Source organism: Plasmodium vinckei (genome assembly GCF_900681995.1).
Source record: "Plasmodium vinckei vinckei genome assembly, chromosome: PVVCY_06".
NCBI lineage: Eukaryota > Apicomplexa > Aconoidasida > Haemosporida > Plasmodiidae > Plasmodium > Plasmodium vinckei.
The window spans coordinates 409,282-424,588 of NC_051298.1; the positions used below are offsets into that span (position 1 = coordinate 409,282).

At 23.3% G+C, this 15,307-nt stretch overlaps 5 protein-coding genes across 5 annotated transcripts; 3 read left to right on the forward strand and 2 right to left on the reverse strand.

Moving 5' to 3' along the window:
* Positions 1-136: 136 nt before the first annotated feature.
* Positions 137-897, reverse strand: PVVCY_0601080 (conserved Plasmodium protein, unknown function; the record flags this gene model as incomplete). The annotated part of the gene is made up of 2 exons (XM_008627251.1): positions 137-553; positions 667-897. 2 exons carry the CDS (start codon positions 895-897, stop codon positions 137-139), a joined length of 648 nt encoding a protein of 215 aa, XP_008625473.1.
* A 2,443-nt stretch (positions 898-3,340) lies between these two features.
* PVVCY_0601090 (eukaryotic initiation factor 2a, putative) lies at positions 3,341-5,203 on the forward strand (the record flags this gene model as incomplete). Its single annotated transcript, XM_008627252.1, has 1 exon — positions 3,341-5,203. One exon carries the CDS (start codon positions 3,341-3,343, stop codon positions 5,201-5,203), a length of 1,863 nt encoding a protein of 620 aa, XP_008625474.1.
* Positions 5,204-6,273: 1,070 nt separating this feature from the next.
* Positions 6,274-7,927, reverse strand: PVVCY_0601100 (HSP40, subfamily A, putative; the record flags this gene model as incomplete). Its single annotated transcript, XM_008627253.2, has 2 exons — positions 6,274-7,482; positions 7,862-7,927. The coding sequence occupies 2 exons, from the start codon at positions 7,925-7,927 to the stop codon at positions 6,274-6,276; spliced, it is 1,275 nt and encodes a 424-aa protein (XP_008625475.2).
* A 2,258-nt stretch (positions 7,928-10,185) lies between these two features.
* On the forward strand, positions 10,186-10,740 carry PVVCY_0601110 (trafficking protein particle complex subunit 5, putative; the record flags this gene model as incomplete). Its single annotated transcript, XM_008627254.1, has 1 exon — positions 10,186-10,740. The coding sequence occupies one exon, from the start codon at positions 10,186-10,188 to the stop codon at positions 10,738-10,740; it is 555 nt and encodes a 184-aa protein (XP_008625476.1).
* A 1,686-nt stretch (positions 10,741-12,426) lies between these two features.
* On the forward strand, positions 12,427-15,255 carry PVVCY_0601120 (succinyl-CoA ligase, putative; the record flags this gene model as incomplete). The annotated part of the gene is made up of 1 exon (XM_008627255.2): positions 12,427-15,255. One exon carries the CDS (start codon positions 12,427-12,429, stop codon positions 15,253-15,255), a length of 2,829 nt encoding a protein of 942 aa, XP_008625477.2.
* Between the last annotated feature and the right edge of the window lie 52 nt (positions 15,256-15,307).

Sequence of the window (15,307 nt, forward strand, 5' to 3'; positions counted from 1 at the left end):
TATTTGAATAAACTTTTTAAATATGTATTTTAGGTTTTACTATTTTGTTTTCAATTGGCTTATAGTCATAATACTATACATAGTATGATTGCTTTTTTCTGATTAAAAAAAAAAATTATTTCTATCCAGGTTGCATTTACAAATCTGTGTCATCCTGATTAGGGTAATGTAAATTAATCAATTCTTTTATATTATAAAAATTTGCATTTACAAATTCTTTCCATTGATTTGCATTAGCAAGTATATCATAAATAATTCTATTTCTTTGTAATATATCAAAAAATATTACATAATTTTTATTTTCCTGAACAAGCTGAAGAATTTGTTGTCTAGCTGATTCAATTTTATCTTCTCTTTTTATATCTACTAAAAGATCTCTCAATTCTTTTGATTTTATTAATAATCCTAATAATTCATTCATAGATCCCCACTCTGGATTCTCTTCTTTGTCAACTCCGTGGAAATACTTTGTTACTATATTTTTGTATCTTCGAATTTTTGCAATTACTTGTTTGTAGACGTTTTCCCTGGTAACGCAGTGCTCCTCTGCGATCTGGGTCGACGAAAAAAAATAAAGAAAAAAAAATAAAGAAAAAAAAATAATGAAAAAATAAATATCCGATGCAACTATATTTGGGGCATAACTTCAATTTGTATGAAACTCACCTTAGTAGACAGAAACAAATATATATAGTTTGAATCTTCTCTAAAAGTTTGAGATTTGAAAAGTTTTTTATTCATTATTTTTCCACTAGACCATATTATTAAATCTTTTTCTTTTAATTCTGTATCTTTTATATTATACATCTTTTTAATTAAATTCATTGATTCATTTACTAAATCGAACCATGATTTTAGCATGACTTTTTTTTTAGTATTCCTATGAATTATTGTCATTGGCGTTGTTTTTTCCTATAAAAATAGAAAAATAAATTGGGTTTACTTAAAATGGCAAAAGACATATTTATACCCCCTACTAATATAGCACTGTTCAAATATATTACTACTAAGTGTGATGTGTTTTTTTTTCTATACAATTTCCGAGTAAGCAACTATCCAAAAAAACAAAATACTTATCCATAATGAAACATTCATATTTTTCTTCGTATGACAAATACAAAATGAGAGAAAGTAGTTATAGTTAAATATCGTAAAAATATATAAATTTAAAGAAGCTTATGTTATGGAAAACAAAAAATGGTATATATGCATTATATATAATTCTCTTGGTTTCTTAAAACTTCACATATATTATAAGACAGCTAAAGAAATATATTATTAATATATGCCCTTTTTATTTTCTTTAATTATTGAAAAGAATGAAACATTTTGAATAATAGTTATAAATTCATTATATATATTGTTTTCTCCTTTTTTGCAAAAATATATTTACACATATTTACACAATAATATACATACGCTAGCAAGAAAAAGAGAAAGATAAAAATATTTTACTATTGTACCGCAAAAATTTATAAAGTATCATGTGTCTGTAGAATTAGAAAAAATAAAAAAGAAAAAAGAGAGCCATTGACTTAAATTAATATTTTATTTTTATTAATTATGTACTAAATATAAATTAATGTTTCATATCTATATATTTATTTCATTTATTTTTTGGATATAAATAATACTCATGTGTGCATTTTCATAGAACTGTAAAGAGAGTATGAAACAATATATGGCTAGTTAATACAAATTATTATTAATGCTCACAAAAAAGGAGAACCATTTCCCCCTTCTCAATAATTTATCATGTTTTAAATTATTATAAAAGAATATCATTATATTTTTATAAACCATTGATTTTAATATAAAGAATATACCCATTCTCTATATAGCTTAATAAATACCACTAATTATTCAATATTATTTTTGTACATGCAATATTTAACAATATTAACCAAAGAGAAAAAAAAACATGAACAGGTCATATATTTCCCCATTTTACACACTTATTTTATTTCATCCATTTTTATTTTTTATTATTAAATGGGGCACCTACCAATTTCAAATATAAGAAAATAATATAAAATATGATGGAATAATAACTTAATAAGCTAATATTTTATATGTCTTTTTATTTAAGCCCACATATTGGGGCTTATGTAAAACGTATATTTATTTCAAATGAGCCATTTTTCCAAAAAAAAAATATATTTAGCTAGCTGTCTGTATTTTCCCTCTAAATGTGCAATTTAAAACGTAAAAATAAAATAATGGAAGGAAATGGCCATATGAAATGAAGTTTATATTGAATTTTAAAAAAGCATAACATACTTTGGTTATATATACACATTTTTAATAATTATAGGATCATTTCATTTGTTTTGCATTACTTTTACATTTTTTTACATAAAAAATAAAGGTATTTTTTGTTGTACGGATATGATAATTATATATGCAACATTGTTGCCTCACTTTAAGTTCCAATTATGACCCCACAATAGCAACATCGATAAGTATAATTTTACATGAACACCTGAACATGCTATTAAATAGCTTTTTTTATTTTTATTAGTATTAAATGGCTAGCCATGTTAATAATTAATATTTTATAGAACTCTTGTAATTTCAAGCTTTATTACTATTGTATTTATATATATATGCCTATGTATATTCATTTTTTTATTCGAACTGTTTGTATTTAACAAGCCCATTCAATGTATAGCACTTGGCTTTATGAAGAAAAGAAAAAACAAAAATGTTGTATGCATAAAGATATAAAAAGAATATTTTAGAGAAATAAAAAAATAAATTTAAAATTAAACTCGCACCCCATTTGGCCTAAAAATTAAATAATAAAAAGCAAGCCAAAAATATTAATGCATACATACGTAATATATACATATGGTAAAAAAAATATGTGGGAAATATATTCTGAAAAATAAATTATACAAATAAAATTTTAAGGATAAAATTGTTGCAATGAATTAAAAAAAAAATAAAATAAGATCGTTAAAATATTTGGGGAATGAATATATCAAATAATATACAATTTCAGATCTTTTTTATATAGGGAAATAAGGAATATATTATTTAGATAGTTATAAAATAGTGATATATGCTGTATTTATGAAAAAAATATTTATAACACGCATTGTTGGAAAAAGGTTATATTAATAAAGTAACTATTTTATTAAAAATTAAGTATAATACTATTAAGGTACAGCTTTAAAAGGTTTTTAAAAAAATATATTTAATGAAGTGATGAAAAAGGCATAAACCCTGCCAACTAGAATTAAGCCTTGAACAAACAGGTCAAATAAATAATATAGATATAGTAATAAATAATAAGTAAGGTGAAAAAAAAAAATAATAAGTGAAGAAATGCAACAAAATGTCACGAAGTAATGAAGGCAACGATAATTTATATTTTCTCGCAATTAGGAAAAATAAAGTTACTATATATGAATATAATGTTGAATTTAGTAAAAGTATAATATCTGATATCGAAGAAGAAATAAAACGGAGTGAAAATATAACTAGCCAAAATGATGATACTACTCAAAAAGTTGTCATAAACAATACAAACAATCATATTACACCTTTAAAAAGATCGACTAACAAATTTAATAATGATTATTTAATTAATAGAGGTATTAGTATATATAGAGAATATGAAGGTGTGGAACTAGCTACTTGTACTCATGATTATAAAAAAATAATACTTGTCAGAAAAAATGATCTAAATGTTGCAGAAATAATTGATATAAAAACGGATGAACATATTAGTTATATAAAAACTAAAACCCAAATAAAAAGAATTGTTACTAGTCCTCGAGATTCTCATATTGTTTTACATTGTCAATACAAACCTGATATATCAAATAAAAATCTGTATATATATAAAATTGGTGGAAAAAATAATAAAAAAAAAAAAAAAAAAAAAGATAGCAAAGAGACAGAAAACTTAGAAGAAAATGATCAAAATGAAAACAAACATAATAATCTTACAAAAACAGGTGAAATCATTTATAATGAATCTTTAGTATATGAAATGGCATTAAATAGTTATAGTAATAGTAATTGGCCATTTTTTAAATGGACAGAAAGTGAGTCAAATTGTTTGTGTTTAATAAATAATCAAATATATATATATAAAGACAATAATTTTAATGCTGTATCTGATAAATTAAAATTAGAACATATCGAATTTTTTGATGTATCACCAGAACAATATATTACGGAAAATGGTGAAAATAATAATGGAAGTTCAAATAAAAGAAAAGTCTTTTTAGCTACTTATGAAAGAGGAACTAAAGGGAATTCTTCTGTATTTAAAATATTTAACTTAGATAATTTAAGTAAACATATATATTCAAAAAACTTTTTCAATTCAGATGAAATAAAATTAAAATGGAATAAAAATGGTACATCATTATTATTACAAATACATACACAAGTTGATAAAGAAAAACAATCCTATTATGGATCAAGTAATTTATATTTTATAGACACAATCAAATTAAAAGATGTTAATATTATGACAAATAAAGGTTTAATATATGATACTATATGGTCATATAATCAAAATAAGTTTTATGTATGTAAAGGTGAAATACCAGCAGATATTGTTTTACATGATAAAAATGGAAATATAATTCATTCTTATGGTAAATATAAATTTAATACTCTAAAATTAAATAATAATGAAAAATTATTATTAACAGGTGGGTTTGGCAACTTAAGTGGTGATATATCAATATGGAATACAATAAGTAAAAAAGAAATTACAAAAACTAAATCTTCTTGTGCTGTTATATGTGAATTTTTTAATGACGATAAGCACTTTTTAACTGCTACTACACATCCTAGATTAAGGGTAGATAATAATATAAAAATTTATAAATATAATGGATTAATTGTTAGTAAAATTGATTTTGATGAATTATATAATGTTATTATTTTACCTTTTAATAAAATTAAATCTCAACCAATTGATATTTCAATAAATCCAAATTCAGATTTACAAAAATATATTAATAAACAATTAGGAATTGATTCAAAAAAAGTTGGAATTTATAAAGCTCCTGGATCTACTGCAAAAACTTTTTTAAACGGCTTAGGAATTATGGCTAGACCTCCAAAACCAAAATCTAATCTACCACCCGGATGTAATTTTGTTGATGACGAAAAAACGAGCAAAAAAAAAAAGAAAAAAAAAAACCCAAAAAATAAAGATAAAAAAGAGCCATTTTAAAGGGGAAAATAATTGGCTAGCCAAGTGAACAATCATATGATGAAAATGAGTCAACCAATTTTGAAATTGGATTTTTTCTTTATATATCATCCTTTGCGTGTGTATTTTTTTTTTTATCATTTTTAACTAAATTTTTTTTTTTTTTTTAAACTTGCCTAGTTATGTAGTGGCATAAATGGGTATTACTGCTACTACTAAATTAGTTTATACTTTTTGTGCCGGTTCGAAAATGGTAACCCCCTTCTGTTAGCAGAACAAACAGTTGAATGCTGTCAATATTAAATTAAAATAGATTCTTTTAAAAGTTTACAATGCACAAGTGTATGCATAAATATATATTATATACAAATGCCGTAATATTTTTGTAAAGAAAAAATAAAAAATGCAATAAAAATAAATGCAGAAAATATGTATGTAAAATTAAGAACAACATATATACATTTATTTATTCAGTCCTAAATGTCACAAAATTAAAATTTATGCAAAAACCCAAAAAAAAGAGGAAAAAAAAAAAATCGAAATAAAAATAAAAGGGACTTAATTTTTTTTAATATATTATATTTTCCCGCATACATCCTCTATATAAGTAATTTTTTTTTTATTAGACATAATACAAAATTATATTGTTATCTTACTATTTTGCACACCCATATATATATGGTACTTTTTAGGTGTATTAGTTTTTTTTTTTTTTTATAAAAATTTAATTTTTGATAACTAATAATATCACTTGTCACATATTATGTAAGTATTTACTAGTATAAATTAAGAGGCTTCTTAAATGTGCAATAATTTGGCAATTGAGCCAATTATATATATGTTCAATTTTGTCCAGTTTTGATTATCCATATAATAGTTTAAAAATAATGGATTAATATATGCGTATCTCTTCACTACTTATTATTTAATAAGGTTGAAAATCTTTTTGATTAAAAAAAGTAGTTGTATATTTTTTTTTTTTTTGAAAATAGAAAAATGTCAATATATATTCTTCATAGTTTACTCCGATGTTCGCACTCATTTTCTTTTTATGCCAAAGCAAAATAGGAGTATCTATTTTGAGGTTGGTTTTATTGCTGAGCACAAGCAACACGACCTCCCTCCATATCAGGATGGTGGCCATCTTCATCATATGCATCTTGTTGTTGTTGTTGTTGTTGCATTGCAAGTCTTTGTTTTAAATATTCTTTATCAACTGCTTTACATGTAACAACTTCACAATCTGTATTTTCAATGTCATATTTTTTTTCTACTTCATTTTGTTTTTTTAAAATTTTAAGTATTTCCTTTTTCTCATTAGTAATTACTAAATCCATAGGATATTCGACTTCAAAGGTAATATATAAATTTCCTTTTTTAAATGGATCTTTATAGGTAGGCATACCTTCCTCTAATATTTCTCGTATATCTCCATGTTTTATAAATCCTGCATTAGTACAATCTATTAATATTTTTCTTTCATCTAGATGAGTAATTTCAGCAACAAAACCTGTTAATGACTCATATAAAGAAATTTTATAATTCATAAATAAATCAACACCTTCTCTTCTAAAAGTTGTATGTTGCTTTTCATTTAATATAACAACTAAATTTCCTGTTATTACATTTGGTTTTTCATCTGCTTCTCCATTAAAAACTATTTTATGTTTATTTGGTGCACCTTTAGGTATATATACTTCAATAATTTTTCTAGTTTTTAATACACATAAACCTTTACAATTAACACACTTATCTTTTTCATTAAAAATTTTTCCTTTTCCTCGACATCCATTACAAGTTACTTCAGTTTGATGTAAAACACTGGAATGGTATCTCATGTAAGTTTTAGTACCTCTACCATTACATTGTTTACAATCAACTTTTGCATCTTTTGGACCTCCATGTCCTTCACAATTTGTACATATAACATCTTTACTAATAGCTAACTTTTTTGTTGCACCATTATATAATTGTTCTAAAGTAACTTTAACTTCACTTACTATATCTTCACCTCTTTTCTTTTTTCCCTTTCCAGCATTTAATATAAAATCAAATAAATCAGTTGCATCAGTTGGTTGTTCTCCTCCTTCTAATCCTTCTTCTCCATACTCATCATATAATTTTCTCTTCTCTTCATCTGATAAAACTTCATAAGCTCTTGATATTTCTTTAAACTTTTCTGGATCACCTCCTTTATCTGGGTGATGAATTATTGCTAATTTTCTATATGCCTTTTTTACTTCATCCGTTGTACAGTTTTTTTTTAAATTCAAACATTCATAATACTTTGAGTTGTTTACCTAAGAGTGAAAGTAAAAGAAAGAATATGATGAGAAATATAAGAGATGAACTTATAATTATTGTGACAATCCCATTTTAGAAATCATATTATTGTCGTAAAAAAGGGAAATATTTCAAAACACCTTGCCAATTAGGCAAAAGTGTGATCACTCCCCTTAGCACATAAGTACATACAAACATGACACAATAAAATGTAATAAATAGTATACGAATTTTTAAAAAAAAAAAAAAAAAAAAAAAAGAGGAAAATGATTTTCTTTAATATCTTAGTGCTAGGAATAAAATTGTATAGTATATACGTATAAATGTAGAATATATATACATATATAAATTCGATCGAAATTTTGTAAATAATAAATTTATCTTTTTTATACTTACTTCTCTTTTTCTACGGGGTTGTTGTCCTCCCATAGAGTCAAATGGAAAACCCGACGAGAAAAACATTCTTAATTAATTTTTAATTTATGATTGTTTCCTTCAAATTTGAATTATTGTTTACAATATAGTACAATAATATATATATATATTATTTTATCCACTTAATTATAATTACTTTAATTCACATTTATTATATATTTTTTTATTTTCTTTCTATATATATTAATTAATTAACTTGATTATATTATTATTATTTTTTTTTTTTTTGCTATTTTTCTCTTTTCCTTTTTTATTTAATTATATATATATATGCAATGTTTATTATGTGCTACTTAATAAATTTAATTACGTGGCTAAATTATGCAAGGGAATATATTATGTAAAAATTGTACTATATATTGTTTGCATATGCATATAAATTATATAATGCCTTGCTATATTTTTTTAAATTATATTCCGTAGATATGCTATAAGTTTAATGCATAATATTGCCATGTAGTATCCAACTTGATTTGAAAAGCCCCTTCTTTCTTTTCAATATATTTTTTATAAATATTAGCAAACAAGCCCACGCACATATTATATATGCGCTATAATAATATTTATAGTATATATGATGTATGGGTATATATATATATATATATATAGCCCTTTCGGGGATACAACTATTATTATTTAATACTATATATTTTTATTACATTACAATTCTATGTAAAAAAGGGGATTATTATATATGCTTAATAAAAATTATATTGAAATTTTTATTCATATCAATTTTTTTTATATAAAACCAACATAACAATACCTTTTATTTTTAATTAAAAAATTTTTAAGATTTTTATTTTTACTATTGTGCTTATAATATACTATTCCTTTTTTATTTATCTCACTATAGTGTTTGTAAAATATTTATATAAACATTTTTTATTATATCCCCAGTTTTACGAACAAATTATATTGTCTTTAAAAAAATATAATTTAAATGGAAATTTTTTATTTTTTTTTTTTTCAACTCTGCTATATAAAAATGTTTTACAAAATGGGACAATAATAATTAAACTTTTTAAAGTCTCATTAAAAATGTTTTACAAAATGGGGAAATAATAATTAAACTTTTTAAAGTCTATTAAAAATGTTTTACAAAATGGGACAATAATAATTAAACTTTTTAAAGTCTATTAAAAATGTAATATATATGTGTCATATTTACATGCCAATTAAAAATAAAAAGGTTGATAATGTGATCATATATTGTAATATTTTTATTTCAAATAGCTATGCCATTTTTTGATTAAATAAGTATAATTACTACTGCTCAATAGTTTCAATGTCAATTTATTTATACAAACAAGTCTTATCATTTTATAGTCTTATCATTTTATAGTCTCATCACTTTTTATATTTATCCCTTAATATGAATAATAATTCTTTCACCACTTTTTATATTTCAAACCGATGGAAAATATCAAGGGTCAACTATATACACACACATGTTCCCCTTAAAATAGTACTATTTGGTGATATATATAATATACTATTTTTTAATATTAAATTGGTTTACTTTTATTTTTTGTTGAATATATAATATGCATGGGAATGGTTACATTTTTATTAACACCTCCAAACTTAGCATTTGCCAAACTTAACATGCGAACAAAATTCATTCAGGTCTTTTATTTAAGCCTATTACTTAAGCCTATTATTTAAGCCTATTATTTAAGCCTATTATTTAATTTGTTTTAAAAAATGTGATTTAATTTTAAATAGCAAATATATAAAGGGACCTTCTCACTATATATGATAGCATAAAAAATTGTATGAATATTTCAAAGGAAATAATAATTTGTGGGTTAACTTATTTATTTGGTTTTCTACAAATGTTGCACTTTTTTTTTTACAAAAATATTCCATTTTTATCGAAAAATATTTTCATTTTTTTTTAACCAAATAAAATATGAACGGGTCATATTATTTATATTATTCATACGTGTAAAATTAGTGAAATTTTTTTTTAAATTACTTCACTTTTAAATCATGTATATTATTATTTTTTTTCGATTTAAAAATAAATAAATATTTCCCTAATTTTCCTTTCAACTTTTTTTAAAATTGGAAATCCAGTTTTATGAAAGGGCAGTCAAGTCAAGCTGGAAAATGAGGGGAAACCGAAAAAAATAAAACCAAAAAAATATGCCAGCAAAATAAAACCAGCAAAATAAACTAGAAAATATAATTTTGTAAATCGTGACGGGTGTAGACCCCTTCAAGCTTCGAACAAAATAAAGTACAGCTTTTTATTTCATTGCCTTTATAAGTAATCCAAAATGGATAAAGGAAAAAACGAGATTAAAAAAGAATTATTAAAAGCCAAAAAAAATGTAAGTCTAAGTGCCTTTAGTATATTATTTTGTGAAATAGTTCAATATTGTTTATACAAAAGTAAAAAGGGATATAGAATAGAGGATTGTTTACATGAAATGGGAATACGTGTAGGTTATAAATTAAATGAGTATTTATGCTATCGAAATAAAGCAAAAAGAAGTATAAATATATTAAATATTTTAACATTTATTTCAAAACATTTATGGAAATATTTATTTGACTATTCATCAGATTTACTTAAATCTCAAGATAGTATATATGAATATATGATTTGTGATCAAAACATTTTATTAAATAAATTTATAACAGTACCAAAGGATTATGGTAATATAAATTGCGCATCATTTGCTGCTGGTATTGTTGAGGGTTTTCTTTGTAGTTCTGAATTTCAAGCTGAAGTTACTGCACATACTGTAAATAAAAATGACAAAACTGAAAATACAACTATTTTTATAAAATTTTATCCTGAAGTAATTGAACGTGAAAAAAATAACTAACATCCATGAAATACAGTAATGCCCATATATAGGCACTTTTTTTGGTACCACTATAGGACATGACAAAATATGGCTTTATCAAAAATACCAACTTTTTAAATCATATAATTTTTTTTTTTTAAATATATTTATGCACACTTATGAATTTGTAATATTTCATAATTTTTTTTGATACACCTTATTTTAATATTATTTAAATTAAAAATATGCACACAATTATAGCATTGTCTAATGAAGGGAATAACTTTGCTTATTTTTTTCAAAATGCTTGTCAATTTGTGTATAAATTAAAAGAAATAAAAGACAATATGCGAAATCAAACATGGTAGTTCTATTTTACAACATGATCACAAATAGAGCAGCATATATCTAGTTTTCATTTTTCGTGACCTTTTATATTTATAATTTTATTTTAATTATTGTTACCACTTTTTTATTAACATTCATAATTTATTAATTGTTCATAATTTATTGCCACTTTTTTATTAACTGTTCATGTAATATTAACATATTACCGCACTTGTTTGTGCTAAAATACAAAAATAAATTAAATTATATGCGATTGAAAGAGAGTATAACACACTTATATCATGCCATAAAAATATAACGTGGATTTTATGGTATTTTTATAAAATTATAGAATAATAAAAATATGTAATGATTTGTTTATTTTGTATATTCTTAAGTATATTAAACAACACGGCTTGCTACACCTGTTCAAACACACACAATTTGTGCCATTTTAAATCTGCACAAAAATTAGTATAAACATATGGTCTGAAATAATATGTTTTCTTTTTTGTATGCAAATATAAAACGTAGTTCCCCTGTTAATATTTCACAGTTGTGAATAGATAGTGTACATATCACTGGAAATATATGGAATACACATGTGGTTAGGGTAATTTGCATGAAAAAACACAAACAAATGGATATACATATATCTATGTAAAAAATTAATTGCACCTTATATAAGCAAATCGAATTCATTTAAAAAAAAAAACAAGCACAGCTTTTAATATATATGTTATTTATATAATAAGAATGCTAGATTTCTCACACGGTGTATATATACAAAAATATTTATGGGTCGACTTGGCATATGATATATAAATTAATGTGAACAAGAATAAAAAGGAATGGAAAAAAAAATAAAAATAATTGGATAAACTTAGTTTTCTATAAAATTAATATTTATAATTTTCCAAAAAAGTTATATATTTTTTATAATTTTTATATTTATCAAACATGTGCAAATAAATTAAATATAAAAATAACGAGTACATAATTATTAAAGATTTACCTCCTATTCCCCTATGAGTGTTACCAGTGTAAGCCTTTGCTTAAAAAAAAAGTAAATTTTTAAACCTTAAAGTGTAAAAAAAAGTTTAATTAAAAATAAAGAAGCTGCATAAATATGCAATTGTATAACACATAGGGATAACGACAAAAATTTATAAATCAAGCCGTAAGGCTGACCCAAAAGTGTAGGCATTTTCTTGTACCCCTGAAGTAGCTAAGTAGCTGAATTGGTTAGTCATATATATAAAAACTATACACAAATTCCCACATTCATGTACACAAAATTAAAAACGTGGAACTAGCCAATTATATTTCATACAGATAGCTCATTGAAAAGTTTTTAAACAATTACAATAATTAACCTACACACACCAAATATCAAAAATGAGTATACAGAAAACGGAACAATTTTTTCTACGAAAAAGTTTTTATAGTGTATGGGTAGAATATAACAAAAATGTAAATTATAAATCTCATTTTAAAAATAGTTTAGAATATATATTTAAGCCAAAAAGTATTGCAATAATTGGGGCAACCGAAAGAAAAGGATCTGTTGGAAATTCGCTTGTTAATAATTTAATAAAGGGAGAAAAAAATTATAAACTTCATTTTGTAAATATTAAAGGTAGTAAAATATATGATAGAGAAAGTTATAAATCATTGAAAGATATTAAAGATGAAACAATTCATTTAGCTGTTATAGCAGTGCCGCGAGATTATGTCCTTCCAGCAATGGAAGAATTAAAATCCAAAAATGTTCGAGGGGTTGTTATTATTACAGCTGGATTTAAAGAAACAGGTGAAGAAGGTTTAAAATTAGAAAAACAAATTATAGATATAGCTAAAAAAAATAATATAAGAATTATAGGACCTAACTGTTTAGGTATTATACATTCTTATCATAATATGAATGCATCGTTTGCAGATAGTGATATATTAAAAGGACATTTTTCTTTACTGTCACAAAGTGGTGCAATATGTTCAGCAGCTTTAGATTTATCTTTACAACATAATATTGGTTTCTCTCATTTTATTTCTGTTGGATCTATGTGTGATGTTCAATTTTATGAATTAATAGAATATTTATTTTATGACGATAATACAAAATATATTTTATTATATGTTGAATCGATTGGTGATATGGATAGATTTATGGAAACATGTAAAAGGATTTGTTTATATAAACCTATAATTGTATTAAAAAGTGGTAAAACTGCAAAAGCTGCTGAAGCTGCTATTTCACATACGGGTTCTATGGTTGGAAATTATGAAATTTTTTATGCATCTATGAAAAAATTAGGGGTTCTAGTTGCTGAGAATTTCGAAGAATTATTTAATATGTGTAAAATTTTAAATTTATCAAAATATCCTGAAACAAATGAAGTATGTGTTGTAACAAATGCAGGAGGTCCTGGAGTATTATTAGTAGATAGTATAATAAAAAATGATGGGTCTTTATCTAATTTAAATAATAAATTAAAAACAGAATTAGATAAGTTTTTACCAAACTCATGGAGTAAAGCTAATCCAATTGATATACTTGGTGATGCATCACCAGCATTATATAAAAAAACTATAGAAACATTAGCTTTAGATGAACAATATAAAAATATAGTTGTTTTATTATCCCCCCAAAGTGTTACAGATCCTTTAAAAACAGCAGAAGAAATAATAAACCTTAAAAATAGCTTGTCATCAAAAAATAAATTAATATTATGTAATTATTTAGGAGGTACATCCTTAGAACAATCTTCAAATTTACTAAACAAAAATAATATTCCAACATTTGTACACCCAGAACATTCTGTACAAAATTTATTAAAACTATATCAAAACGTTAAACATATACAAGGATTATATCAAGAAATACCAACCTTTTTAGCAACTGATGAAGAAAACTATTACATTAATAATTTAATAAAAAAACAACATAACTTCAACTCTTCACAAAATACACGAAAAAATGAAGCAATAGAAATAATAAAAAAAGCATTTGAAAATAAAAATTATATACTAAATGAATATGATTCAAAACAAATTTTAGAGGCATATGATATACCTGTTGTTAATACAAAAATATATAAAACATTGTCTGATGTAGAAAATGCTGATAATATAAATTACCCTTGTGCTATGAAAATATATTCCGATACAATTACACATAAAAAGGATATTGGAGGTGTTATATTAAATATTAATTCTAAAGAAGAATTAATAAATAGTTATAAAAAAATACATGAAAATGTACAAGCACATAAACAAGAAAAAGGATTCCAAGGTGTTACTATACAAGATATGATTAACATAAATGATGGAATAGAATTAATATTAGGTTATTATTATGATAAATGTTTTGGGCCTGTACTTTTATTTGGATCAGGAGGATCATATGTTGAAATATTTAAAGACACCGTTTTATTAATACCACCTATTACATATTCCTATGCACATCATACGATCAAAAATACAAAAATATATAATGCACTATTAGGTAATTCATCAAGATTTAAAAAATGTGATATGCCTAAACTTATAACAACAATTATGAATTTCTCTGAATTAGTTTCTGATTTATTACCATATATTAATGAGTCAGATATAAATCCATTATTTGTATCTGGAGATAAAATGATTGCATTAGATGCAAGATTCACTTTGAGAAAGTCAATAAATTTTAATTCAGAAAATGATGTATATAATAAAGTTAGTAAAAAATATCCTATGAATCTTGTTACTATTCACAATGAAAATCCTAATGTAGAAAATTTTTCTAAACATATTACTAGACCTATACATGAATATGATTTTAAATTAATTCGTAAATTTATTAAAAATAATTTAGAGGAATTACATAAAGATACATTTTTTTTTGTAAATAAAGATCATATAATATCCGATATGTTCTCATATCAACTTTGTAATTGTGATTATGAATTATATAATGTTTTATTAAATATTGAAAATAATAATATTAATGGATTGGCAAAAATCGAAAAAAAAAATGATTTACATTGTTATATATATGCTAAAGATAAATCTACCTTTTCAATTTTAGTAGATCAAATTAACATACTTTCAAAACAAAATAATAATTCAAAAAATAACTTTATATATATCAAAAAAAATTCAAATTATGTAGATAGCTTGAAAAATGCAGGATACTCTTTAAGCCACGAACAAGATGATGTTGCATGTTATGAAAAAGTAAACTAACTCTTCAATAAGGATACTATTTTACTTCTTTTTATTTTGATTGTTTTTCATG